Source organism: Phocoena phocoena, chromosome 14 (genome assembly GCF_963924675.1).
Source record: "Phocoena phocoena chromosome 14, mPhoPho1.1, whole genome shotgun sequence".
NCBI classification, from domain to species: domain Eukaryota; kingdom Metazoa; phylum Chordata; class Mammalia; order Artiodactyla; family Phocoenidae; genus Phocoena; species Phocoena phocoena.
In genome coordinates, this window is record NC_089232.1 from 4,795,231 (window position 1) to 4,821,879 (window position 26,649).

The window sequence follows — 26,649 nt, forward strand, 5'->3', positions numbered from 1 at the left end:
AACGTGTGGTATGAGTCACAACCACAAACTTTCTGGAGGGGAATTTGGAAGGATGTTTCAGATGTCTTAACCTAGAAATTCTATTTCTAGCCATCTATTCGAGGCAAGTCATCAGACGAATGCACCACATTTGCAAAAGTAACCAATTGGAAACAACCTAAACATCCTGAAATCAAGGATTAGTTTAAAAATTATAATACATCTATCCAGGGGAATGCTATGCAACCATTAAAAATGGTGTGTGGGGACCATAGTTAATAACCCTGTGTTGTATATTTGAAAGTCGCTAAGAAAGTAGATCTTAAAAGTTCTCATGACAAGAAAAAAAATGGTAACTATGTATGTCGAGGGATGTTAACCAGACTTATTGTGATGATCATTTCGCAATATATACAAATATTATATCATTATGTCATACTCCTGAAACTAGCATAACGCTATATGTCAATTATATTTCAACAAAAAAGGATGTAGTTTTATGTTACTGGCTTGTAATTATGTCCATTATATGTTATTATGCTGATATATTCATATTTTATTGGGGAACAATTAGATATATATTGCAAGATCAAATCCATGTAAATAGCCATATATACACCAAAATGCAAATAAATATTGTTTTTAAAATAATTTCATGTCTTTATGAATTTTTCCAATGACCAAATAATCAGGAAAAGAAGAAGCTGATTATATTTTGAAAACAAAAGACAACCAAATGCCTTTTCCCCTAGCTAGAAAAGAAAAATGTGTTTCTTTTTTCATAGGCAAATTTGCCCAAGTGTCTGAGAGTTAGTTGTTTTTTCAAAAATCTTTTTAACTACTTTAATGTTCAAGCTTACTTTGGAGAAGATTTCATACGTAACCAAATATAGAGAAAATAATATGATGGGCCCCCATGAGCCTCATTCACGGCCATCTTGTTTCCTCCATTCTCTAAAGGGCTCCTCCTCTCCCTACACTGAATTATTTTGAGGCAAATCTCAGACATCTTAGTATTTCATCCATAAATGCTTCACTATATATATTGTTTTGGAAACTTAACAATGCTACTGTTATCACACCAAAAAATTTAATGGTAATGTTACAGTATCATGAAACACTCAGTGATACTTTTCCTAGGGCATTTCTTACAACTGCATTACCCCTGGGTGATCTCTTCCATCCTTAATTAATTCATTTTTAAAGTGGAGAAAATATAGGATCATTGAGAGTAATAAGGGAGAGAGTATATTAAAGAGATTAGCATAGAGTCTGGCACATTGCAACTGTCCTAAACCAGTAGCAACGGGTGATTTGCGATGTTTTCCACTTTCTCATTCACTCATTCATTTGCACGAATTAGCCCTTATTTTGTGAATTTCCTTTTCACATCCTTTGGCCTTTTTTCTAGGGGGCATTAAGAATGGCAACATTTATCTTTCATATGCTTGCTCACATTCTTTTTCAGGTTATTCTACACTTTTCTACTTTACTTGTGATTATGTAGTAAAATATGTCCTTCCTTTCCTTTGGATCCCATATAATATACATCTATATTTTTTCAGTGTTTTGTGGTTTCGTGTTTTTTTAATTTGGTTCATATAAACTTTGAGAATCACTCATCAAATGAGCCCTGTAATCTATACTTTCACTAAAAAAGCAAAAATATAATCACTCTCTGAATTCATGAGCTTATATATTTTTTGGTAGAATCAGGTTTTTCTTAAGGTGGAACTACTCTAGATGTGTACTCAGTGATATAAGGTAATCTTGGGTTTACCATATTCACAGTAACGCCAACCAGCCGTTTTGTCTAGGGCTTAAAGTGCTTTCCACATATTGCATTTAATACGTACCATCCTCTTATCAAGGAGGTATTATTCTCATCTGGATTCTAGGGATGGAACACTGGGCTAACGGAACAGAGAGATTAGCTACCTTGAGCCCAGGTTATCTGCCTCCCAAGCCCCTCGAACACCTGCAAAGTGAGGAAGGTCCTTAGGGGGCCACCTCACAGAGCTGACGATGAATCAGTAAGTATAAAGCATACAGAAGAGTGTCTGAAATGCTGTGAGCGCTCCATATATGTTACCCTTCATCTTCGTCATCATTACTGTAGTAACAAAAACAGTAAGTGCAAACGAACAGAGTATAAATAATATTAATTATTACAATATAATAATAATAAAAGCCAGTGTTCACTGAGGTATCGCTAGGCACCAAGAAGCATTTTACTTGCTGGTTATCCTACAAGGTAGGTACTTTTATTATCCCCTCTTTACAGAGGAAGAAACTGAGGCACAATGTGTGTGACTTGCCTGAGAAGCTAAGACGTCACCAGTTTAGCAAATGCACTCAGTTATTAGGTGGTGGAGCTGTGACTGGAATCCAGGCAGTCTGATGGCAGGGCTACCTTTCTGGAGCCACCACCTTAGATCCCTGCCTTGTGGGCATATAATCAGGACCTCTTGTTCCCCATCACAGCTTGTGGACAGATGGCTGCAGTCTCGGAAGCCCAAGGATTAGGAACACAGTGACAGATTTAGAAAATGACACTCTCTCAACGTTTGCCACAGCCTAAGAAGAAGAAGGAGACTCTTGGCCTTAAGGTGGAGACCCCGACAGGCTGCGCGCGAGCGCCAGCGAAGAAGAGGATGCGTTCTCTGCCCAGCGATGCAGCCCCTGGCCCAGGGGGTTCCGCGCCGACGGATGGAGAGCAGCGTCTCGGCCACCAGCAGAGGGCGCAGTGGCGCCGTGGGGAGGACCCACGTGTCGTCTGATGTCTCCAAGTCGGGGGGGGGGGGTGAACCTCGCTTTCCCTGGGTCTCAAGAGAGGAAATGCTTTTCTCTTTCACAAGGTTCTTCACCCACGGGGCGACTTTCTTTTCCTCTTGATGTCATCCTGTTACACAGGCAGGAAGTTCTGTTCGCTTGGCTGTTGGGAAGACTTCTGCCCTGCGGTCACAAAACAACAAATAAAACGAATTGACCCAGAAGTTAGCCAATCAAAGAGGAGCCGAAATCGCTACTTGATAAAGCCTGTCGATTGAAGAAAGCGGACTATCATTCCTGCGTGGTGACCCGCAGGCTGGGAAGCTGGATCTGTGTTTGTCTAATTGCTTTGGAAACACGTAAGTGGGTCATTAAACAATCGAGGGACTGGGCTCCACATTTCGAAAAAATTGAGCAAAACTAAACAGAACAGAATAGAACCAATAATAGAACAGAAAATTTTTTCATTCTTTTGTGTGCGTGCGTGTGTTTACTGGGTTGCAATGTGAAATATATCTAATTCTGTAGTTCTCAGTTTAAAAAATGTGAAAGCTGCTGGTAGATGATGCGAGTCCTTCAGCCAAATCCTGGGAATCCAGGCTCTGCAGCCCTGGTCTGTCTTGCACGTGGCTTGGTCTGGGGAGCTGGCCATGTTTGATAGATATTTTGAAAAATCATCCAGCCCCTGCCCAAGCCTCGGTCCTTATTACTGTTTTTATTTTCCAGAAAGATGCTAAGGGGAGTGATGGCAGAGATGGTGGTGTTTGAGGGGAGGGCGAGTAAAAACAGAGGGAAATGGGGGGAAATGGGGGTCAGAGGGCCCGCGGGAACCACAGCACCATCACCATATGAATCTTCCATCCCCAGGATTTTCCAGGTAAGTTCAGGGACAACGTGAATAAATCAATAAAACAGTAGATCCCAGTGATGCAGGTTAAGAAATAATACATCCACTGAGTAAGGGGGAACATTTTTTCTTTTGCACATTGTCCTCACATTTTTCTATAACTGTAACCACACTTTGGGTTTTGCCAGTTTTTCAGTTGACACCAGCACCAAGGTATAAATACTTAAACGGTGACCAGCTGGTTACTTAGATGTAATAGAAATCGGTTTTAATTGTCTCAATGGATAAAATAGAATTTTGATCACTTTCATGAGTGCTCAACAAATACAACTATTACGTATATTTCAAAACTGACAATGAAATTTTCTTCCTGGTCTGCTGACATTTGCAACAGTTATAGCTTACTAGTTCACTGTGGACACAGAGGGGAAGGGGCACACGCACAGGCTTCCTGTCCACCGAGACGCCAGGCTCTCACCCCATCCAGCTCTCCTCTGAGGCTGAGCCCAGCTGGGTCTCCAGAATCAAACCCCCAGCCCCTCCTGCAGCAGGAAATTGGAAGCAGGCAGAGAAGATGAGATAGACCAAAACACAGCATGACCCATCCAGCAAAACGCTTTAGTGCCGCCTGTTTTCGGTCGGCGTGAGTGCACTCCTAACCCCCTTGGCCCCATTTTGGGCCTGAAATCCGAAAAGATGCACTTACATGTCTTCCGAGGGGGGTGGGAGATGGGGGCTGGGCAGCCTCCTGATAAAGACAAGAAAACCCCCACCTTGTGGTCCAATCGTCTGATGGTGTCTCCCGGTGGATTCCCTTTTCTCTTGCTCTCCCTTCTCCTTCGCTAAAAGCTTTTTGGTCCTTGCAGATAAGTGTCAGCTCTGCTCCTAAGAATGGTTAGGCCAGAGCATCAAAGGTGAGCAGTGGCCACTGTCATTAATAAGAGAGCCTCTGACAAAGACCACTTAGAATGCAAACCCTTCCACAGCAGTCAAGAAAGGCAGGAAAAACAAAACAGCTGCTTGTCATATTAAAGCAGCTTGTTTACACCCTGCCAAAGTAGAAAAGAGCTAATTTTTGTGTTTTGTCAGAGTTTGAGTCAATGGTTGACCCAAACCAACAGATTATCTAGGAAAAAATAGACACATTACTGCAAAGCCTACCTAAGTGGATTGGTTTTGTGCTGGCAAACATGCAGATTATGGGTTCCACACTTCCCTTTACCACTCACAGGCAGGCGTTGTGTTGGCGTTCTCGATTTGTGGATTTGAGTTAAAAAATAGTAATACCAATAAAAGAGCCTTTGGGGAGAGGTGACTCAGAACAAGACCCAGGGCTACAAGGTCTGCTTTCCCCTTCCTCTCAGAGGGGGAAGAGGACAGGACGAGGGTTCAGTTTCACTACGACAACGTCAGCATCCCTTAGAAGCTGCCTGGGTTTGGCAAGAGAGAAGGGATGGACGCACTTAGAGTTTCCCTCCTTGAAGGGCCCCAGAAGAATTCCTGTTGAGATCTGTGGCTTCCAGCAGTTCAGGCCCAATGTCCTGCCGCTCTGAGAGCCCGGGTCACCACCCGACCCAGCCCGTCACTTATTCCAGATGTTGTGGCTTTGTCGTCTATAGAATAGTCTCTAAAAAGGAAACCAGGGAGGAATTATCCACTTTCTTAACTTTCCAGACACAGCCCTGGATAAATCAACCACACATATGAGTGCTGAAGGAAAGTTTATAAATACGAAGCAGGATGGAGAGCTGAGGAAAGGTCAGCGGCCTGGGACACAGCAGGAAGCCTTGTGAGTCACTGTGCGGGGGGGCACGGGGGATGGCAGGAGGCACGAAGGGACAGGGGCTCCGCTGCCCATCCCCACATCAGTCAGACAGTGCCTCGTGGAACCACAGAGCGTGCCGAGCACTTACACGTGTGTATCTGCACCTCAGTCTTTTGGGAAAAGACCAGCCCTCCCTGGACCCTTTAAATGACGTGACTCAGCCTTTACCCTGCCCTTTCTCATGGGCAGACTTTCGGCGTTTGAGGTGGGAGACCAAAGGAAGTGGGTTTTGTGGCCAGCTCGGTCATTACAGGAAGGTGAACCAAAAGGTAATGAGGGGCGCAGCACATGTATTTCACCTTCACTCTCACCTATTCACCTCTCACTGTAACCGAGCAGGACCCCATGGGGCCTTCCCGGGACAGACCTCCCCCGCCATCATATCCTTTGCCGTAGCTCCTCTCTGAAGTACCCAGGTAACAGTATCTGATGCACGTTTCCTCAGTTGTTGTTACAGATGTAAAAAACCTCCCCCTCTCCAACAAATGGAAGATGTGAACTGATGACCGTGAGCACATAGCCCCAGGCCTCCTGGAGCCTAAGGACTGATAATGTTTTGTTCTGTTTTGTTTTTAAATATTTATTTATTTGGACGTTCAGGGTCTTAGTTGCGGCATGCGGATCTAGTTCCCCGATCAGGGATCGAACCTGGCCCCCCTGCATTGGGAGCACGGAGTCTTAACCACTGGACCACCGGGGAAGTCCCAAGACTGATAATGTTAACCCCCGTGACACCACCCTGCTACCTTACCATCAGCTAATCAGAGAACAATGCACAAGCTGATCACAGACCCTGCAACACCCCTCCCTCACCTGGCTTTTAAAAGTGCTCCGGGAGACTCAAGAGGGAGGAGATATATGTATACGTGTATAGCTGATTCACTTTGTTATACAGCAGAAACTAACACAACATTGTAAAGCAATTATACTCCCATAAAGGTGTCAAAAAAAAAAGAACACCAATCCCATCCATGAGGGCTCCTCCCTCAAGACCTAATCACCTCCCAAGGCCTCACCTCCTAAAGCATGACATTGGGTGTTAGGATTCCAACATATGAATTTTGCGGACAGGAACGTTCTCACCATAGCAGCCACCTTTGAATGCTGTTGTTGTCAACCACAGAATAAGAGAGTTGGACTATATCTAAGCTCCAACCGTTTGGGTCTTTGAAAGTAATGATAAGAGTTTACAGCTCAATTTTAGTGTCAGAAATCTTTGTGACTTGTTAAATCATAAACTGACCTGTGATGAGCGTGTGCTGGCTAACTGAAAGACGGCTTTTGTTTGCTTGGATTAGAAGTACATCCTCTTGGTGTGGTAACTGCATCTATCATATGTGGCTCAGAATTCTGGCTGACGTAGGCCAGCTGGAAAAATAAGTGAGTGATTACTTATTTTGGTCTGACAGGTAAAGTCTTTCAAAGCATGGGGCCCACCAGCAGGGTGATTAACGGGCAATCTCGGTGGCACCAGAGTTGGTCCCCACAGGGGACCCCAAAGTTGCTTCCAGTGCCAAGGTGCTCAGACTGTGGGGTCACAGGTATTTATTTGCATTTGAGGAGTGAGGGGCTCAGAGACACAGCAAATATTCCCTGAGGACAAGGGCCTTGCACAACCGGTCAGGCATGAAGAGTGAGGGCCATTACCTTTGCCAGCCCTACCCAAGCCCACACTGCCCTCCTGTATCCTGGCTACCCAGCCCCACCAGGGCCACACCACATGCCAAACCACCTGACATCTGAACTGCCACTCTGCAGCCCTCCACGTCCCATCCCCAGGGGCTCAAACGCTAATGCTCCGTGCTCATCGGTGTTCATGAGTGTTCAGCGCCAGTCAGTTAACGAGGGCTTCGGGAGAGGTAATGTCTTTCCCTAAAGAAGTAGCTCTGAGCAAAATGAGCAAATAAACACAGTCCTTTCCACAAGTACACAACCGTAAGCTTCAAGCCAATGGCCCAAATGCAATGCATCCTAATTTAAATGTGAGCCACCACATGGCAACCAACTCTCCATCACGGGGTGATGAACCCCACGTTGGCCTCCCACTTGCTGTCCATGAGGTCGAAGGGCGTGTTCTTTAGCAGCTGGACAGGAGGAGAAGGTGTCCACCTTTTGGGTGGCATGTGATACCTCACTTTTTTCCAGAACTTGGTGTTTGCACACTGTGACTGCTCTGTGAAGTCCCCACTCCACTGGACGGCCCCATGCTTCTGTTTGATGTACTGAATGGACTCTGGCAAGGTTGTATAGTCCTTGACCTTCTCCAGTTCAATCAGAATGACCTTTATCCCATCCTGGATGAGAACATTGTAGACTGCAATTTGTTCTTCTGACATGTTCCTTAATAGGTCAAGGCTCAGCGCTTCGGGAACTATGACGATGATCAGTCTTCTGCATAGCTTAATATTTTCATCAGTGACATTGACCACAGCTGGAAATAAAGAAAGAAGATGCGGAACATCTCATGATGAAAAGAGCCACAGACCCTGCACTACTCAGAACAAGGATCTTATCATGTCTAACTTTGTATCTCCAAACGTAGCTAAAGGTCTGGTATGTATTAGAGGATAAATACTTTTTAAAAAGTAGCAGACTTTTAAAGGATAGGACACATGTAGTTAGCTCAAATGTTGTACTAATCTTTATTTGTGTTTTCCTCTTGTGCTTCATAGCTATTTAAATGACCAGGACTTAAAAGACTAACTTGAAACCAAATAACATATCCCAATGATTTCTTGGGAAGGGGAGGGGAAAGTTCTTGAAATATCCAACTATGGATAAAACTTGGTCTTTTTTCAAAACAAAGGCCAAGTTTTATATCCTCCTTATGCTTAGGATGTAAGAATAGACTGTAACCTCCCCAAGAGCACTTCCTTCTTCTCTTTGGTTTATTTTAATATTTCTAGTGCCTACAACATTACCTGGCACATAGCAGGTGCTCAATAAATATTTGTTGAAGAAGTGAATGAATGAATAAATATTGATATGCTTATGAAATGAGAGCTCTTCTGCAGGTTTATAACAAGCACTGGATCACACTTTCATTTCCTCATGGAGGATGATTTCATAACTTGAAAAGATGTGATAAGCTATGGATAGGAGCAGCCTACAAATCCAAAGTTCTTAGAAACCTTTTAAAATGACCCAGAACAGGCCACTAGGTAGTAATCTTGGTTTCCTGGTGATATTTCAAATATCAGCTGTTTATTGTATCGCCTTCTAAGAAAGAGAAGGTATAGGATAAGACATACGTTTTCATCTATTGAGTATCTAATATGTGCTAAGCTCCATACTGGTCTCTACTCAGGTTTTACCTCATTTAATTCTCTCAACTGAGTCAGGGAAGCATTCTCAACCCCATTTGACAGACGAGACAACTGAGGTTCAGTGATGTTAACTGCATTTCCCAAAGCTACTCTCCTCGTAAAAGGGGGAAATATATAACTTCTATTTTATTTAGGTAGGGCAGGGCTGGAGAGAGTTGAAGTTTATAAAACCAGCCTTAAACATGAGCTCTTTTACAAATTCAATTTGACAGAAAATACTCAGTGGTTAGTCTCAAGGATGTGACAGCCAATGACCAGTTGTCCCTTTTCCGTCTCTTGGCCAAGGCTGTGTATGTCATCATCCAGCGGTTCATACAAATGGGTCAACCATATCCTTACCCAAAGTGAAAGTCACATGGTTTCAACCAGGAATCCCCGTTATCCTGTTGTAGGGATGGGCCTAATGAGAGAAGAGAGCCTGGTCCTCCCTCCTCAGCTCTGGTGCTGTGGGCAGGGGAGTGAAAGGCTCCCTGTGGTTCTGTGGGAAAGGCAAGCGTAGCTCCTTCTGTTTGTAAAGTCAAAAAGAGAGAGGTTCCTTTCCTTTTTTTTTGGCTGCATTGCAGCATGTGGGATCTTAGTTCCCCGACCAGGGATCAAACCTGCACCCTCTGCAGTGGAAGCACGGAGTCCTAACCACCGGACCACCAGGGAATTTCAGTTCCTTTCTATTTTATTCATTTCTTATTTTTATACCTCATTTAAAACATACCTTGTCCAGGAAAGTCATCCCTGCCAAATATAAATAACTTGTATCCACACTGCCTCTCCAGCACCTTGGGGAGGATCTTCAACACCAGAGTGTCCACATCATGGCTGTGGCTTTCTCTTTGAGGCTTGGGGTACAAGACATATGCATCATACAGCTTCCCATCTGAAAAGGAAATGGGACAAGCTCGTGAAATTATTGCTACCAAATTATGTGAACAAAGTGAAAATCTGAGTTGCTATCATGATGTCTTTTTCCTTGGGTTCAATGACTTCCAGGTGCCCACTTAGAGGTAAGGTGTCTCTTTCCCCTGGCTTCATTAAGAATTTTTTATTCTGTAGTTTGAAAATGATATGCCTAGGTGTAGTTTTGTTTGTTTGTCTTTGGTATTTATCCTAATTGGAGTGCTGTGAGCTTCCTGGATCTGTTGTTTGGTATCTGACATTAATTTGGAGAAATTCTCAGTAATTAGTGTTTGAAATATTTCTGTTCCTCTCTTTCTTCTCCTACTGGTATTCCCATTACATGTATGTTACACTCTTTGTAGTTGTCTCACAGTCATTGGATATTTTGTTCTGTTTTTTTAATTTTTTTCCGGTCTTTGTTCTCTTTGCTTTTCAGTTTTGGAGGTTTCTACTGAGGTATCCTCAAGCCCAGAGATTCCTTTCTTAGCGGTGTCTGGTCTAGTAATAAGCCCATCAGAAGCATTCTTCATTTTTGTTTGTTTTCTGCTAGCAGTTCTTTTTGGTTATTTCTTACTATTCCCATCTGTTTACATTGCCCATCTGTTCTTGCATGCTGTCTACTTTATCCTATAGAGCCCTAAGCATAGTAATCATAGTTGTTTTAAATTCACAGTATGATAATTCCAACATCCCCACCATATCTAGTTCTAATGCTTGCTCTGTCTCTTCAAATTGTGGGGGGTTTTTTTGTCCTCTAATAGGCCTTATAGTTTTTCTTGATAGCTGGATGTGATCTACCAGGTAAAAGGATTTGCTCTAAGTAGGTCTTTAGCAACATGTGGTGAGGAATGGAAAGAGGGGAAGTATTCTCTAGTCCTATGATTAGATCTCAGTCTTTTAGTGAGCCTATGCCTCTGGACTATGACATTCACAAACGTTTCTCAGTGTTTTCTCTGCCCTTAGGTTGGGCAGGATGGCTAGAGAGGGCTGGAGCTTGTTATTTCCCTTTGCTCAGGCCAGTCAGACCCCTGATAAAACGCCAGCAGGTTAACCTCTCATTAACTAGTGTATCCCAAGGGCAGTCCTTGTTAAGAACAGAATGCTCTGGTGTCTTTCAAAATGGTTCTTTTTCCCCCTCTCCCTGCTGGAAGCACATAAAGGAATTTTTCTCTGATATTTACCATCAGAGCTTGGTCAGGCTCCTGGAAGTAAAACTCAGGAAAGTGTGAGGGCCCCTTTATGATTGGGTCCCTGAAGAGGGTTCCCAGACCCAACTGCAATACGTGTGTGTGTGTGTGTGTGTGTGTGGAGGTTTCCCCACACCAACAAGCAATTCTTGGATGCAAGCAGGGTGTCTAGGAATTCAACTCCATTCTGACACTTTCTACCCAGAGATAGAATCAGATTGCACAGGGAAAGGGCTCAGTCCCACAAGATCACATTCCACTTCAGACGCCCAGTTGTTACCTGTGCTTCTGACCAAGGCGCTCCAAACTGGAGGTTCCAACGACTCTCCCCGCCCCCCACCCCAATGTAAGCAGCTCCTTGCAGGAAGCAGCTCTTTGCAGGAGGCCCTTTTGTCCTGTCACTCTAGCAAAGCTATATTTTAACTTAACCTTTACACCAGGTGCCTCCATGCTTAACTAACCTCTGGCCAAAGCACACCTTTCGAATCTTTTGATCACACAAGGCTTCGCCTAACCTGTTGATTCTTTTCTTAGAAGTAGAAATGAAGAATAAATAATTAACAGATGACTACATCTCTTCCCCAGCTTCCCCTTCGGTAATCTCACAAGCAGACTGTGTGCACAAGATAGCATCTAAAGAAAGGTCATGCGGAGTCAACAAGCCTGCAAGCAGTGGGAGATGGTGAAGAATCTGACCCCCTTTCTCAGTGATTAACTGAGATTATTTCCCCTTTTCCCTTTAACACCTTCACGGCCGCGCAGAATCTTTGGAGTTGGTTCTGGGACGCCAGTCCACCTTCTCCCCTGGTTGCCAGCCTCCTGAATAAAGCAACATTTCCTTTTCCAACCAACCCTTGTCTCTCGAGTATTGGCTTTCGAGCGATGAACAGCCAAACCTGAGTTTGGTAATGCTAATTCAGGATACCAGTAGCGAGTCCAGGGTGTTACCTGTACTCCGGACCAACTGGCTATAGACCAGATTTCCACGACCCCCTCCTTGGGTTCGATTAATTTGCTAGAACAGACTCAGAGAAACACGTTACTTACTAGACCACTGACTTATTATATAAGGATTTTTAAGGGTATGAAATCAACAGCCAGATCAGGAGATGTACAGGGCAACGGATGGAGAAGGGGTGCAGAGCATCCATGCCCTCTCTGGGGGGCACCACTGTCCCCAAACTCTACCTGCTCACCAGCCCAGAAGTTCTCCAGAGCCTGTCCTTCCAGATTTTATGGAGGCTTCATTACACAGGCTTGATTGATTAAATTAAGAGAAGGAAGCTTCACAAAGCTCATCCCTGATTCATCCTGTGCAACTGTGTCAGATGGTATTTTCCAAAAATAGCCCCAGCAGTATTTCCAGTCCCATATGTTCTCTCTGCACTTTGCCACACCCCACAAAGAGGCAGAATCTATTTCGCCTTCCTTAGAATTGGGTAAGACTCTGCAGCTGCCTTGACAAGTGAACAAAGTAGAATTGATACTAGAAATTCAGGGTCTGAGTCATTAAAAAAATAATGGCTTCTACCTAGCTCTGCTGTTCTTGAAACACTAGCCCTTGGAAGCCATCGCATGCTGTGAGGAAGCCCAGTGTAGTAGCCCCCCTTGAGAGATTATTTGGAGAGGAGCCCAGGCCACCAGTCAACATCCCACATCAGCTTCTTGTCCTTCAGCTGAAGCCCCAGGCACCATGGGGCTGAGACAGGCCACCTCCGCTTTGCCCGTCCACACTCCTGACCCACAGAATCCATAAGCAAAATAAGTGGTGGTTTTATGCCGTAAAGCTTTGAGGTAATTTGATTCCCAGCCACAGTAACTGGGCCGGAATTGGGGAAATAACAATGAATAGCAACAAATAACAATGAGGTGGACCACTCCCCGCAACTGTCTACATCATCAAGAAAATTACAGAGACACAGACCTACTAGTGAGTTTCCTAAGGAAAGTGGGCCCTGCTCTCTCTGTGTAATGGTGGGGAAACAGGGCACCCAGGTTCTGGTGAAGTTCCTTTCATTTTCTAAGGAGATTCATCCCTACTTTTGATGTTAAAGCATCTGTGTACACCCTCATTGGCTGTTGGCAAAAATACAGTCATTTGTTTGCACAACTTAATGTTTATGAAAGTTGCCTAAAGATTATTTGATTCCCTACTTCTCTCAATACGATGCTGCTAAATTTTAAACCTGATCAAACTGGTCCCGTGGAAAAATCAGATGGAATCAATTTGACCTTCAGGTAAGTGCGCTAACTGAATTGTATGAGTTTTTGGCATTTTTGCCCTAGCATGAAGACACTGGGAGAAAAGGCACATTAAACATGCTTTTACATTTACCATGGGAATTTTGTTGCAAGCAAAGTTCATTACATCACATGCTTTAAAGACAAGATCTCACTACAAAACAATTTTCCTGAGGAATCGGCCCAGAAAAAGCCATGTGCTCTCATGAGCGAATGAAAAGTTTGTGTAAACAGTGCCATGAACCTTGTCACGGCATTGCCTTCACTTTTAAAGCAAGAGCATCTTTAAAAACCATCCAAGGTGGGTCATTAACTGTCCCCTGCCCTGCTTATGTTATCATTCTACCCTTTGTTCACTGCACCTGTTTTGTTTTGTTTTTAATTTATTTTATTTTTGGCTGCGTTGGGTCTTTGTTGCTGCGCGCAGGCTTTTCTCTAGTTGCGGCGAGCGGGGGGCTACTCTTCGCTGTGTTGCGCGGGCTTCTCATTGCGGTGGCTTCTCTTGTTGCCGAGCATGGGCTCTAGGCACGCGGGCTTCAGTAGCTGTGGCACGCGGGCTCAGTAGTTGTGGCTCGCGGGCTCAGTTGCTATGCGGCATGTGGGATCTTCCCGGACCAGGGCTCGAACCCGTGTCCCCTGCATTGGCAGGAGGATTCCCAGCCACTGAGCCACCAGGGAAGCCCTCGTTTTCGTTTTTAATCATCTGTTCTACAGGTGCATTCCCCACAAACCTATTTGGAATAAGGTGAGGAATAGACACATCGCTCACGTAGATTTGTAAACGAATTCTTATATTTGTGTACACACATGCACACATGGGATAAGAATTTTTAAACTCCCTCCTGTGAGTTAACAGACAATACACAGAGCTCGTGGACTTAGCCAGGCCTGTCCATGACTCAATAAAACTGTGAGTTATACACACCTCACTATTAATCACAGCTGCGGCTTGACTAATCTGGTTGGAATAAACAACTTATCACGAGAAGGACACATGTTCTCTCTCTCCCTCACTTGTATTTGTTGTCCATTACTCCACATGTTCTCAACTAACCAGAAAATATCCTCAAGGGACACAAAACTGGAAACAGCATCTGGGACTCATCTCAAGGTCTCATCACTAACTCACTGTTGAAGTCACACTCAAAGAGGACTCACAGTGCAGTTCTCAGAGCCTGAGCTGGAGGAAATTTAATCACCAAGGGTGCGTGTACTTTTCTGACTTAAAAGGAAGAAGACCGCTGGCTGACTGTAGGTTCCCATCTCCAAATCCTCAGCCGGCCGGTACCAAATCTGGGCAGCAGCCCGGTCTGAGCAGAGGGTGGGGCTCCCTGAGTCAATCAACTGTCCAGCTTCCCCTGCTCAGGGTGAGGCACAATTCCTTTTTTCTCTTCCTGCTACACTTGACCTCACTCGTGGTGGTTTCACCACACGCTCAGCATTCACGCTCCGGGGATCCCGGTAGGTCAGGGAGGGAGTTCCGGGGACAACACTGAACCCACGCAGTCCCCTGTCAGTCAACAAACAAAGCATCTCTGTGTCAGAAAAGACAAGCAGCAGTGCTGCCCTGAGGTGTCTTCTCAAACAGATGCGGGAGGACCACAGGCAGAGGTGGGCTTACGCAGAGTAGGTTCTACAGGGGCCACGGCCCAGCTCAGCGCCTGCAACGCTAAAAGAGCTTCAGGCGGCATTGGACATGCAACGCCGATTTCCACAAGTGAATTGTGCCATCAAAGAAAAAAAAAAACAAAAACAGAATCTGTTTTTTTCCAGGTTGCTCCAGGGCTGCCAATTTTGAATTCTGAAATTTAACTTAAAGTCCAAGTTAGGATACTTACCGTTTATCAAACATGTGGACAGACACGTGGTTTTATATGCCAAGCAGGCACTTAGTATGACCACCACCCTTCTGTGTAATAGGGATTCCTAAAACGTGCTGGGACCCACCCCACCTCCTTGAGTTCCCAGCAACACTGCAAGTCTATGGACTTGAAAGGGACACGTTTGTGTATCTCTGTGCAGGAAAGCCGCACAGACCTCTCTCAGCCATGTGTGACTTTTTTATCCAGTTAGGACACGTTAAAGCAGATGCATTACTTTTTTGTGAGGCCTTGATTGATCACATCTATTCTGAGATACAAAGAAAATAGCACAGAGTTAAAAGCACAGTGATGGGGCTTCCCTGGTGGCACAGTGGTTGAGAGTCCGCCTGCCGATGCAGGGGATACGGGTTTGTGCCCCGGTCCGGGAAGATCCCACGTGCCGCGGAGCGGCTGGGCCCGTGAGCCACGGCCGCTGAGCCTGTGCGTCCGGAGCCTGTGCTCCATAACGGGAGAGGCCACAGCAGTGAGAGGCCCGCGTACCAAAAAAAAAAAACAAAAAAAAGCAGCACAGTGATGGGAAATGCCGGATCCTCAGATTTGGGATCACACGGGCACTTCTCTGGTGACTAGCGCTGGCAGGACGCGGCTCCCCACGCCAAAATGAACCCCCAGGCAGAGCAGCAGGGGTAGCTTGCTTGGACCTTCAGACATGGGAGCCCCCTGCACCCCAGGACCCTCAGTGCTTTCCTGAGCTTCAACTCTGCTATTCCTACAGGACTCTGTGAGGCAGGCTCTGATCATGGTCCCCTCCCCTCCCCTCCCCTCCCCTCCTCTCCCCTTCCTCCCTCCCTCCCTTCTTTCCACCTATACCTGAGAAAGAGAAGAGAATTAAATACCTAAATCACACAGGGAGTAAGTGGAGAACTCAAATTCAAACCCAGGTCTGTCTCCCTCCAAACCTGAAAGTTGGAGACAAATCGTTTTGGGCCCCCAGCCCAGGCTCAGAAGGAGCTGCAAACACAGGCAACTCCTTGCTCTCTGTGACGTAAATTCTGCATGCACGTGTGCTGTGTTGAAGATGTACCGTGGACAGAGCTCACGCTGCTCCAAGAGAAATTTTTGTCTTTTGCCTACACCAGTGGACGTGAGAACCTTCCTAAAACAGTTGCACTGGGAGCCAGAAGATGATCTGCCAGGTGACTCCTAGCTTGCAAGCCTTATGCGATTGTACAGTGCTGGCGGCTATGGGCAACTCCTTTCTCTAAAGTACGAGAAGCCCCAGGGAGACGCTCTCATCTAAAGTTGCCCACAACACGAAAGGCAAGCTAGTAAAGATGGTCAAGTATATTTACAACGGTTATGCGGACGAGCAGATTCCAGGACAATGCATGTTTCAATGGCTACTCACCTTCTATGGGCCCTGCAGAATGGAAGGCACTTCGATACCAAAGTACAACGTCGATCTTAAAAACATTGTAGATACACAAGGCAGACACCGCCGCGCTGGTCAAAACAAGAAGCCCTCCTATCAAGTAAGCTTGAAAATCTGGAACTACAAATGACAGCAAAAAAAAAAAAACAACCCAATAAATAATAAAATAATAATACTACAAAGAGTCAATTATACACTTAACTTACACAAGTCCCATTACATACGCCAAATGGGTATTAGATGGCAGAGAGGGGAACACTTAATTATTCCTTTACAGTTAAGTAATAGGTATGGGGAGTAGAATAATTTGGTCTTGACCTTGAATTTGGGGAAGAAAATGTGCTCTTGGGAATCTGGAGAGGGAAATTCTGCAGACCCCTAGCTCCAGACGGTGGATGTGGCATGGCTCTGACCGCAGGAAGACTGCTCACCTATCAAAGCACACATGGCCAGGTCCTCCTTATTCAACACTAGACTCTCCATAGGTGGAGCCTGAGAACCTTTACTGGGAAAGTTCCCCAGGTGGTTCTGTTGCATGTTCTTGATTATATTACTGTTATAACCGCCTTCCCAGTTACTCAAACTTGAGCCGCAGGACCCCTGTCATAAATAAAGAACCTTCAGTTGCCTCCCTTGGAAGCCATCTCCGTGGCTTCATAAGACTGGCCGAGAGCCAGACTCCCACCTCATCCCCTCTGGGCCAGCAGAGGCCAGGCTGGGCCCCTGTCTGCAAGACATGGTCTCAGGAAGGGCATTTACACCCTGCTCTCTTTTGTGAGCACATTGCCAAGCAATTAAAGCAAAAGCAGTGGGCAAGAGATGACCAAGGAGAAGAACCAGTTTCTCTGCGACCCCAAGTCCCCTCAAAGCATGCTCCTACATATCTGAAAAGAGGAACAGCACAGCTTTCTGCCTCGCCACAGCCCAGAGCGCTGCTGTCAAAGAAGGAGGCTCTAGGAAGGAGAGAACTAGAAAAGAGGAAACGGGAAAGTGGAAGAGAAATCCTCCCCATTCTTAGAATCCACCGCACATCCACCACTTCCTTCATTGGCCCCCTCCCTGGTCCTCCGGTCCGCACTGGAAAGTGCGTGTGTGTAGGAGGGTGGGCGGGAGGGGGGGAGGGGAGCTTACTAAAGACCTGATCACAACCTGCCCTGGGCCACACCACGTTGCAAACATTTTGCAAAGAAATCTCTATGCGCGCTTGTATGTCTTCAAATACATGGCATAATAAAGCACAATAACTAAAAGCACACTCTGTGTCTCCAAAATTAATCCGTTGATTAAGTCCCAGCATAGCCAAGCGGATCTGCTCTGCACGCGCGTGCCCAGTTGGTCCTGACCGTGTGTTTGAACCTCTAGCTTCTATCTGTTGGATGGAATCACCTCCTCCCCACTGCCACCTCCCGCTTCTATGCTTTTTACCAGCTCTTGGAGCAACAGTGCTACCTCTCCCCTCAGGAAGACCTGTGTCTGGGGACATTTACTGTACACATCAGGGATCTTGGCATTACAAATGGTCATGATAAAAAGACCATGGCCACAATATTTATGAGATTCAAAAAGCCTCTGGTAAGTAAACAGAAGTGTTGGCCTGAAATTCTTGGGTTCACCATTCACTGCATTCAGGAGTGTGGATACCCTCTGCTCTATAATTGAGCTAAAAGACAATGAAATTCCAAACAGGAAGTTAATGAATAAGTTCAAAGGAAGTATTGGCTTTGAAACTGAAATAAGTGGAAAACTCTCTGTTGAGACATCAGGTGTCCTATTGAAGGCCCTATTTAAGGGGGTATTTACCTTTTGGGTCCACATGGCTACCACCAGCCTTAAACTGAGATGGTAGCTGAGAACAAGTGATTAAAGGAAATTCATAGAAGAGCACACCCAACCCAAACAACTCTCTAGAGAAGAGCCTGCTTCCGATAATCCAAATATGATTCACATCTGAAGATGTCTTCAACAAAAATCAGGAAGTCCAATGGAGAAGTTGTAACCTTACTTCAGGTCCCAAGGAAACCAACAAGAGGCTTGGATTTTTTTTTTTTTTGCGGTACGCGGGCCTCTCACTGTGGTGGCCTCTCCCGTTGCGGAGCACAGGCTCCGGACGCGCAGGCTCAGCGGCCATGGCTCACGGGCCCAGCCGCTCTGAGGCATGTGGGATCTTCCCGGATGGGGGCACGAACCCGCGTCCCCTGCATCGGCAGGCAGACTCTCAACCACTGCGCCACCACGGAAGCCCAAGAGGCTTGGATTTAAGAGGGTTTGTTCCTAAGAATTTAGGGAAAACAAAACAGAGTGCACATATCCAAACATACATGGCATGTGAGATATGAAATAAGTGTTGATTGGAACAAAGATGAAATTTGTAAGCGTAGGTTTCCTAACTAACCTAAAACAGAGGAGATTAAGGACATGTCCCCTCTCCTGGACGATCAGCCGGTGTTAACTGATAACATCATTAGTCGCTCTGAGCCTGGACTTTGCCTCAGAATCCTTCTGAACACAGTGCTTCCACGTGGTTATTACCTATAAGGCAGTATTGACATAGAAATTGACACTGGTCTTCCTCAGTCTAGGTTGGGGCAGATTTCAGTTATAACCACTTCAGGTCTTGTGCAATTTTCAAGGCTTCCCACAATCAGGTTCCCCTCTTTTCTCTGGTGTGGGCCCTGAGGCACTCTCTCCAGCGATTTTACTCCTAATGATGTATCACAAAGGAATGCTTCTACATCAGCACCAGGACCAACACACAAGAATTTCCATAGCATCATGATTTGTTAACAGTCCCAAACTGGAAACAACTCAAATGACCACATAGTTACAGTAGAATGGATACACTGTAACCTAGTTATTCAATGGAACAGGATTCAGCACTGAAAATGAATGAACTTCTGCTACACGCTACATCACCGTTGCCTCAGTGAACCCCATAAACCTAAGAGAAGCAACACATCAAAGAAAACCTACTATGTAACTCTCTTTACAGAAAGTTCAAAATCTGTCCAGTAAGCAGTTGGAAATGCAGAGGTGCCACATGGGAAGGGAAAATGTCATTGGAGATGTGGAATTCATTTTCACACACACAGGGATGACAGTTGAAACCATGAGGAAAAGGGATAGTATCAGAGAGGAGTGTATAGAAAAGAGCGGCTCTGAGGATAGAATCTCAAGAATCACCCAGATGCGCCACAGAGGGAGATGGGATGCACATGACTGATTGGGGGAAAGTGATCCCAAATGACTTCCTATGACCTTTCCCGATACATTTAAGAATTGAAAGTTTTTCTCGAGATTATGATCTCATCCTTCACTATTTACTCTCTGGTTCCATCACCTCCAATGGATAATCAACACACTCTGTACAGTGTTAAGTGCACAATCTGTGTACGCACGTGGAATTGGAAGCCTTCCTGCTCCAATATCAGAATTCAGCCTCTACAGATAATTTTACAAAGTTACATGATAAAAATATACATTAGCACTTTATTTTTACATCACATGGTTTATAATAAACAACCTAAAAGCTGAAAATCACGAGTACATGATTATAAACGTTGAGCAAGCAGGTTTAACAAAGGAATACTTCTGTTTTCTAGAGGTCCGATGCATAAAGTCTCAATGCATATTAATAGGGAGCTTTCTAATGACACTGTAGTGAAGCCACAGCCTGACCCCAAGAACATGATCAGACAGGGTATCAGCTTTTATCTAGATTTCATATTGAGTTTCCCTATTTAATACCACTCTGCTGCCTCGCACCAAACATTTAAAGTCACTCCTCTTTCATTCGTGTTTCCTTGCCATCACCTGTAACGCTCTGAGCAGAGTGCATCCCACTAGAGTATTACCTGGGAGTTTTAGTATAACATAAGCTGCAGACACTCCAGCATGGCATGTGAAAGGGTGGCCATAATCTTCCATTTTCACTTCTAAGAAGGTTATGTTCACTGTGTAAAACACTTGTCCTTGAGAAACAGTGTGGTTTCTATGAAAGAAGAGCCAGTCATTAATACGTACATGAGTTGTATTTAACCAACATATTTTATAACCTTTTGTCTGGAGAATAAAGTTCTTTCCTGGAGAACACTTGGGGCCATCATTGCACCCTAAATATACCCTGCTGGCTCAATGAGGTGATGGATTGTGTAGCACCAAATCTGCATTTTCTTCTGGACGGCGATGCAGAAGTGCAGTCCTTTTAATGAGAGACACCATCCTCAGCCCAAAGGGGCCTTCCCCTATCCCTCTCCACTCATCCTAACCTATATCCACTGCAAAGCCCAACACAAGTTCTTCTGCCTTTTGGCTTCATCAGTCTCGTTTCATACCACTCCACTTAAACCACCATAAACTGGGTTTACGCCACTCCGTTAGCTAACGGTCACGCATCGTCTCTCCCAAGAATCCCTGGGTTGTGGCCATTTTGCTATTTAAGGCTTGAAGGCCCATGGCCTTCCTAAATAGGGATGAGACTCATTGAAAGGAGTAGCGGAGAGAAACCGATCTTGCTGCTTGAAGCCATACTTTGTTGTTCTGCCTCCTCTCTCTATGATCCAAGCAGGATTAATAACATGAGCATCTTCTCTGAACCAGAGGCTTGACCCCACAGTACTGAAAAGGGCTTTGAAAGCTACAACCAAAAGGAGTGAGGGGAGAGACAGTGAAAGCCACCTCAAATAAAGCAGTACCAGCACCAAAATCATTTAGATGGAGAAATTCTTGCTAGGTTTTAGGGAAGCCAGAAAAGCAAAACACTTACTCGATTCCTTCTTGAATTCGTTTAGATTCCTTGTAGTAAACATCGACCAATGTATTATTGACCCTCCAGCAGCGCAGGTTTGTGTTACCCCATGTGTCTGTTATATTGCAGTCCACGATGAGGGTGGAGCCTGTGCAAGCAAATTCATAAACACACAATGAAAACACTACCAAAGTGACATGCTTAACAAAGGCACCTTGCTTCTGAGCCTTGAATGTATTTCAATTATCAAAAATGTCCCCCTGAGGTCAATGTTCATCTACTGTACATTATTCTCTCCCTGGATGGAGATGACAAGGACACATGATCTTCCGGGATGCCTATTGTACAGAGACAGGAATAAGCTGTCAAACGTCACCAGCTTGAGACCAATTTCCCCACAATATCAGGGGCACACATAGTGCTTCTACTCTCAGTAAACTTAGCAAAGTTTACAAAGTATTTCACACACGTATCCTCATTCAGTCTTCTTATCTTTCAGACACTCCTACAAGGCAGAAAAGGGGCAGAGCTATTATCCCCATCTTATAGATGAGAACACTGAGGTCCAGACAGATCAAGTGCTTTGCCCAAGGTCACACCTTAGAGGAAGGAACGAGATGTGACTCTGGTTTCCTAATTCCGAATCCAGTGATATTTCTACTTTAGCATTTGTGGCCCCTACCCTTTCCCTCTTCTCTTTATCCTGCCTCCACACGCATTCAAAAATCATATTAAATAAATTTACATTTCATCTTATTTTGCCCCCAAAGCCTAATAAATTCGATCTATTTACTACATGTAAAAAAATTACTGTACTTCTAACAGTCTACTTTAAGTTTCTTTACTCTAGGTGGTATTTTTTTTAATTTGTAAAATATAACACAGTTATGGTAAAAAGTATAGAGTATAAGTGTAAAGTTACTGAATTATTAAAAATCAAATATCCATATCACCTTCACCTCATCAAGAAAATACTATATTGCCAAAACGCCAGAAGCCGCCCACTTGTTGTCCTTGTTTTATATTTTATCACTTCCTACTCATGCCTGAACCCTGGCATCCAATGATCGATGTTTAGTTGGTGATGCTCACCCATGCTGTTGCATGACACCCATGCTGTCACCATAGTCCATACAGACAATGGACCATACTAGTTCTTTTTTTTTTTTTTACATCTTTATTGGAGTATAATTGCTTTACACTGTTCTGTTAGTTTCTGCTTTATAACAAAGTGAATCAGCTATACATATACATATATCCCCATATCTCCTCCCTCTTGCACCTCCCTCCCTCCCACTCTCCCTATCCCACCCCTCTAGGTGGTCACAAAGCACCAAGCTGATCTCCCTGTGCTATGCCGCTGCTTCCCACTAGCTATCTAGTTTACATTTTGTAGTTTATATATGTCCATGCCACTCTCACTTCTTCCCAGCTAACCCTTCCCCCTCCCTGTGTCCTCAAGTCCATTCTCTATGTCGGCATCTTTATTCCTGTCCTGACCCTAGGTTCATCAGAACCGTTTTTGTTTTGGATTCCGTATATATGTGTTAGCACACCGTATTTGTTTTTCTTTATCTGACTTACTTCACTCTGTGTGACAGACTCTAGGTCCATCTACCTCACTACAAATAACTCAATTTCATTTCTTTTTATGCCTGAGTAATATTTTATTGTATATATGTGCCACATCTTCTTTATCCATTCATCTGTCGATGGACACTTAGGTGGCTTCCATGTCCTGGCTATTGTAAATGCAGCGAACATTTGGTGCATGTATCGTTTTGAATTATGGTTTTCTCAGGGTATATGCCCAGTAGTGGGATTGCTGGATCATATGGTAATTCTATTTTTAGTTTTCTAAGGAACCTCCATACTGTTCTCCATAGTGGCTGTATCAATTTACATTCCCACCAACAGTGCAGGAGGTTTCCCTTTTCTCCACACCCTCTCCAGCATTTATTGTTTGTAGAATTTTTGTTGATGGCCATTCTGACCGGTGTGAGGTGATACCTCATTGTGGTTTTGATTTGCCTTTCTCTAATGATTAGTGATGTTGAGCATCCTTTCATGTGATTGTTGACAATCTGCATATCTTCTTTGGAGAAATGTCTGTTTAGGTCTTCTGTCCATTCTTGTATTGGGTTGTTTGATTTTTTGATATTGAGCTGCATGAGCTCCTTGTATATTTTGGAGATTAATCCTTTGTCAATTGCTTTGTTTGCAAGTATTTTCTCCCATTTTGAGGGTTATCATTTCATCTTGTTTATGGTTCCCTTTGCTGTGCAAACCTTTTAAGTTTCATTAGGTCCCATTTATTATTATTATTTTTTTAAATTTCCATTACTCTAGGGGGAAGGTCAAAAAGGATCTTGCTGTGATTTACATCATAGAATGTTCTGCCCATGTTTTCCTCTAAGAGTTTTATAGTACCTGGCCTTACATTTAGGTCTTTAATCCATTTTGAGCTTATTTTTGTGTATGGTGTTAGGAAGTATTCTAATTTCATTCTTTTACATGTAGCCATCCAGTTTTCCCAGCACCACTTACTGAAGAGGCTGTATTTTCTCCATTGTATACTCTTCCCTCCTTTATCAAAGATAAGGTGACCATATGTGTGTGGGTTTATCTCTGGGCTTTCTATCCTGTTCCATTGATCTATCTTTCTGTTTTTGTGTCAGTACCATACTGTCTTGATTACTGTAGCTTTGTAGTATAGTCTGAAGTCAGGGAGCCTGATTCCTCCCACTCTGTTTTTCTTTCTCCAGATCGCTTTGGCTACTTGGGATCTCTTTGTTTTCATACAAACTGTGAAAAAAATTTTTTTCTATTTCCGTGAAAAATGCCATTGGTAGTTTGAGAGGGATTATACTAAATCTGTAGATTGCTTAGGGTAATACAGTCATTTTCCAAATATTAATTCTTCCAATCCAAGAACACGGTATATCTCTCCACCTGTTTGTATTGTCTTTAATTTTTTTCATCAGTGTTTTAGTTTTCTGCATACAAACCTTTTGTCTCCTTAGGTAGGTTTATTCCTGGGTATTTTATGCTTTTGGTTGAAGTGGTGATTGGGAGTGTTTCCTTAATTTCTCTTTAAGATTTTTCATTTTTAGTGTATAGGAATGCAAGAGATTTCTGTGCATTAATTTTGTATCCTGCTACTTTACCAAATTCATTGATTAGCTCTAGTAGCTTTCTGGTAGCATCTTTAGGATTCTCTATGTATAGTATCATGTCATCTGCAAACAGTGACAGTTTTAATTCTTCTTTTCCAATCTGTATTCCTTTTATTTCTTTTTCTTCTCTGATTGCTGTGGCTAAAACTTCCAAAACTATGTTGAATAATAGTGGTGAGAGTGGACATCCTTGTCTCGTTCCTGATCTTGGAGGAAATGGTTTCAGTTTTTCACCATTGAGAACAATGTTGGCTGTGGGTTTGTCATATATGGCCTTTATTATGTTGAGGTAGGTTCCCTCTATGTCCACTTACTGGAGAGATTTTATCATAAATGGGTGTTGAATTTTGTCATAAGCTTTTTCTGCAGCTGTTGAGATTATCACATGGTTTTTATCCTTCAATTTGTTAATATGGTGTATCACATTGATTGATTTGCATATATTGCAAATCCTTGCATTTCTGGGATAAACCACACTTGGCCATGGTGTATGATCCTTTTAATGTGCTGTTGGATTCTGTTTGCTTGTATTTTATTGAGGATTTTTGCATCTATGTTCATCAGTGATATTGGCCTGTAGTTTTCTTTTTTGTGACATCTTTGTCTGGTTTTGTTATCAGTGTGATGGTGGCCTTGTAGAATGAGTTTGGGAGTGTTTCTTCCTCTGCAATTTTTTGGAAGAGTTTGAGAAGAATGGGTGTTAGCTCTTCTCTAAATGTTTGATAGAATTCACCTGTGAAGCCATCTGGTCCTGGGTTTTGTTTGTTGGAAGATTTTTAATCACAGTTTCAATTTCAGTGCTTGTGATTGGTCTGTTCATTTTTTCTATTTCTTCCTGGTTCAGTCTTGGAATGTTGTACTTTTCTAAGAATTTGTCCACTTCTTCCAGGTTGTCCCTTTTATTAACATATAGTTGCTTGTAGTAGTCTCTCATGATCCTTTGTATTTCTTCAGTGTCAGATGTTACTTTTTTTCATTTCTAATGCTATTGATTTCAATCTTCTCCCTTTTTTCTTGATGAGTCTGGGTAATGGTTTATCAATTTTGTTTATATTCTCAAAGAACCAGCTTTTAGTTTTATTGATGTTTGTTATTGTTTTCTTCATTTCTTTTCATTTATTTCTGACCTGATCTTTATGATTTCTTTCATTCTGCTAACGTTGGGGTTTTTTTGTTCTTCTTTCTCTAATTGCTTTAGGTGTAATGTTAGGTTGTTTGTTTGAGATCTTTTCTTGTTTCTTGAGGTAGGATTGTATTGCTATAAACTTCCCTCTTAGAACTGCTTTTGCTGCATCCCATAGGTATTCTGTCGTCGTGTTTTCACTGTCATTTTTTTCTAGGTATTTTTTGATGTCCTCTTTGATTTCTTCAGTGATCTCTTAGTTATTTAGTAGTGTCTTGTTTAGCCTCCATGTGTTTGTATTTTTTAGAGTTTTTTTCCTGTAATTGATACCTAGTCTCGTAGCATTGTGGTCGGAAAAGATACTTAATAGTATTTCAATTTTCTTAAGTTTACCAAGGCTTGATTTGGGACCCAAGATATGATCTATCCTGAAGAATGTGCCATGAGCAATTGAGAAGAAAGTGTATTCTGTTGTTTTTGGATGGAAGGTCCTAGAAATATCAATTAAGTCCATCTGGTCTAATGTGCATTAAAGTTGTATTTCTTTATTTATTTTCATTTTGGATGATCTGTCCATTGGTGTAAGTGGGGTGTTAAAGTCCCCTACTATTATTGTGTTACTGTCGATTTCCCCTTTTATGTCTGTTAGCATTTGTCTTATGTATTGAGGTTCTCCTATGTTGGGTGCATAAATATTTACAATTGTTATATATTTTTCTTGGATAGATCCCTTGATCATTATGTAATGTCCTTCTTTGTCTCTTGTAATAGTCTTTATTTTAAAGTCTATTTTTTCTTATATGAGTATTGCTACTTCATCCTTCTCTTGATTTCCACTTGCATGGAATACCTTTTTCCATCCCCTCACTTTCAGTCTGTATGTGTCCCTAGGTCTGAAGTTGGTCTCTTGTAGACAGCATATATAAGGGTCTTGTTTTTGTATCCATGCAGATAGTCTGTGTCTTTTGGTTGGAGCATATAAGCCATTTACATTTAAGGTAAGTATTTATATGTATTTTCCTATGACGATTTTCTTAATTGTTTTGGGTTTCTTTTTGTAGGTCTTTTCCTTCTCTGTGCTTCCCTCCTAGAGAAGTTCCTTTACCATTTGTTGTAAAGCTGGTTTGGTGGTGCTGAGTTCTCTTAACTTTTGCTTGTCTGTAAAGGTTTTAATTTCTCCATTGAATCTGAATAAGATCCTTGCTGGGTAATCTTGGTTGTAGATTTTCCCATTTTATCACTTTGAATGTGTCCTGCCACCCCCTTCTGGCTTGCAGAGTCCT

General features: G+C 43.4%; 1 protein-coding gene across 1 annotated transcript in view; it reads right to left on the minus strand.

Annotated features, from left to right (window-relative positions):
• Positions 1-7,343: 7,343 nt before the first annotated feature.
• IL1RL2 (interleukin 1 receptor like 2) overlaps positions 7,344-26,649 on the minus strand; it is a 48,953-nt gene continuing 29,647 nt past the window's right edge. Inside the window, exons 6-10 of the mRNA XM_065891211.1 lie at positions 21,086-21,215; positions 20,175-20,311; positions 16,300-16,443; positions 9,459-9,620; positions 7,344-7,854 (exon numbers count right to left, since the gene is read on the minus strand). Of these exons, the coding sequence (XP_065747283.1) occupies positions 7,436-7,854; positions 9,459-9,620; positions 16,300-16,443; positions 20,175-20,311; positions 21,086-21,215 (992 nt within the window). The 3' untranslated portion in view covers positions 7,344-7,435. The remainder of the gene's footprint in view (positions 7,855-9,458; positions 9,621-16,299; positions 16,444-20,174; positions 20,312-21,085; positions 21,216-26,649) is intronic.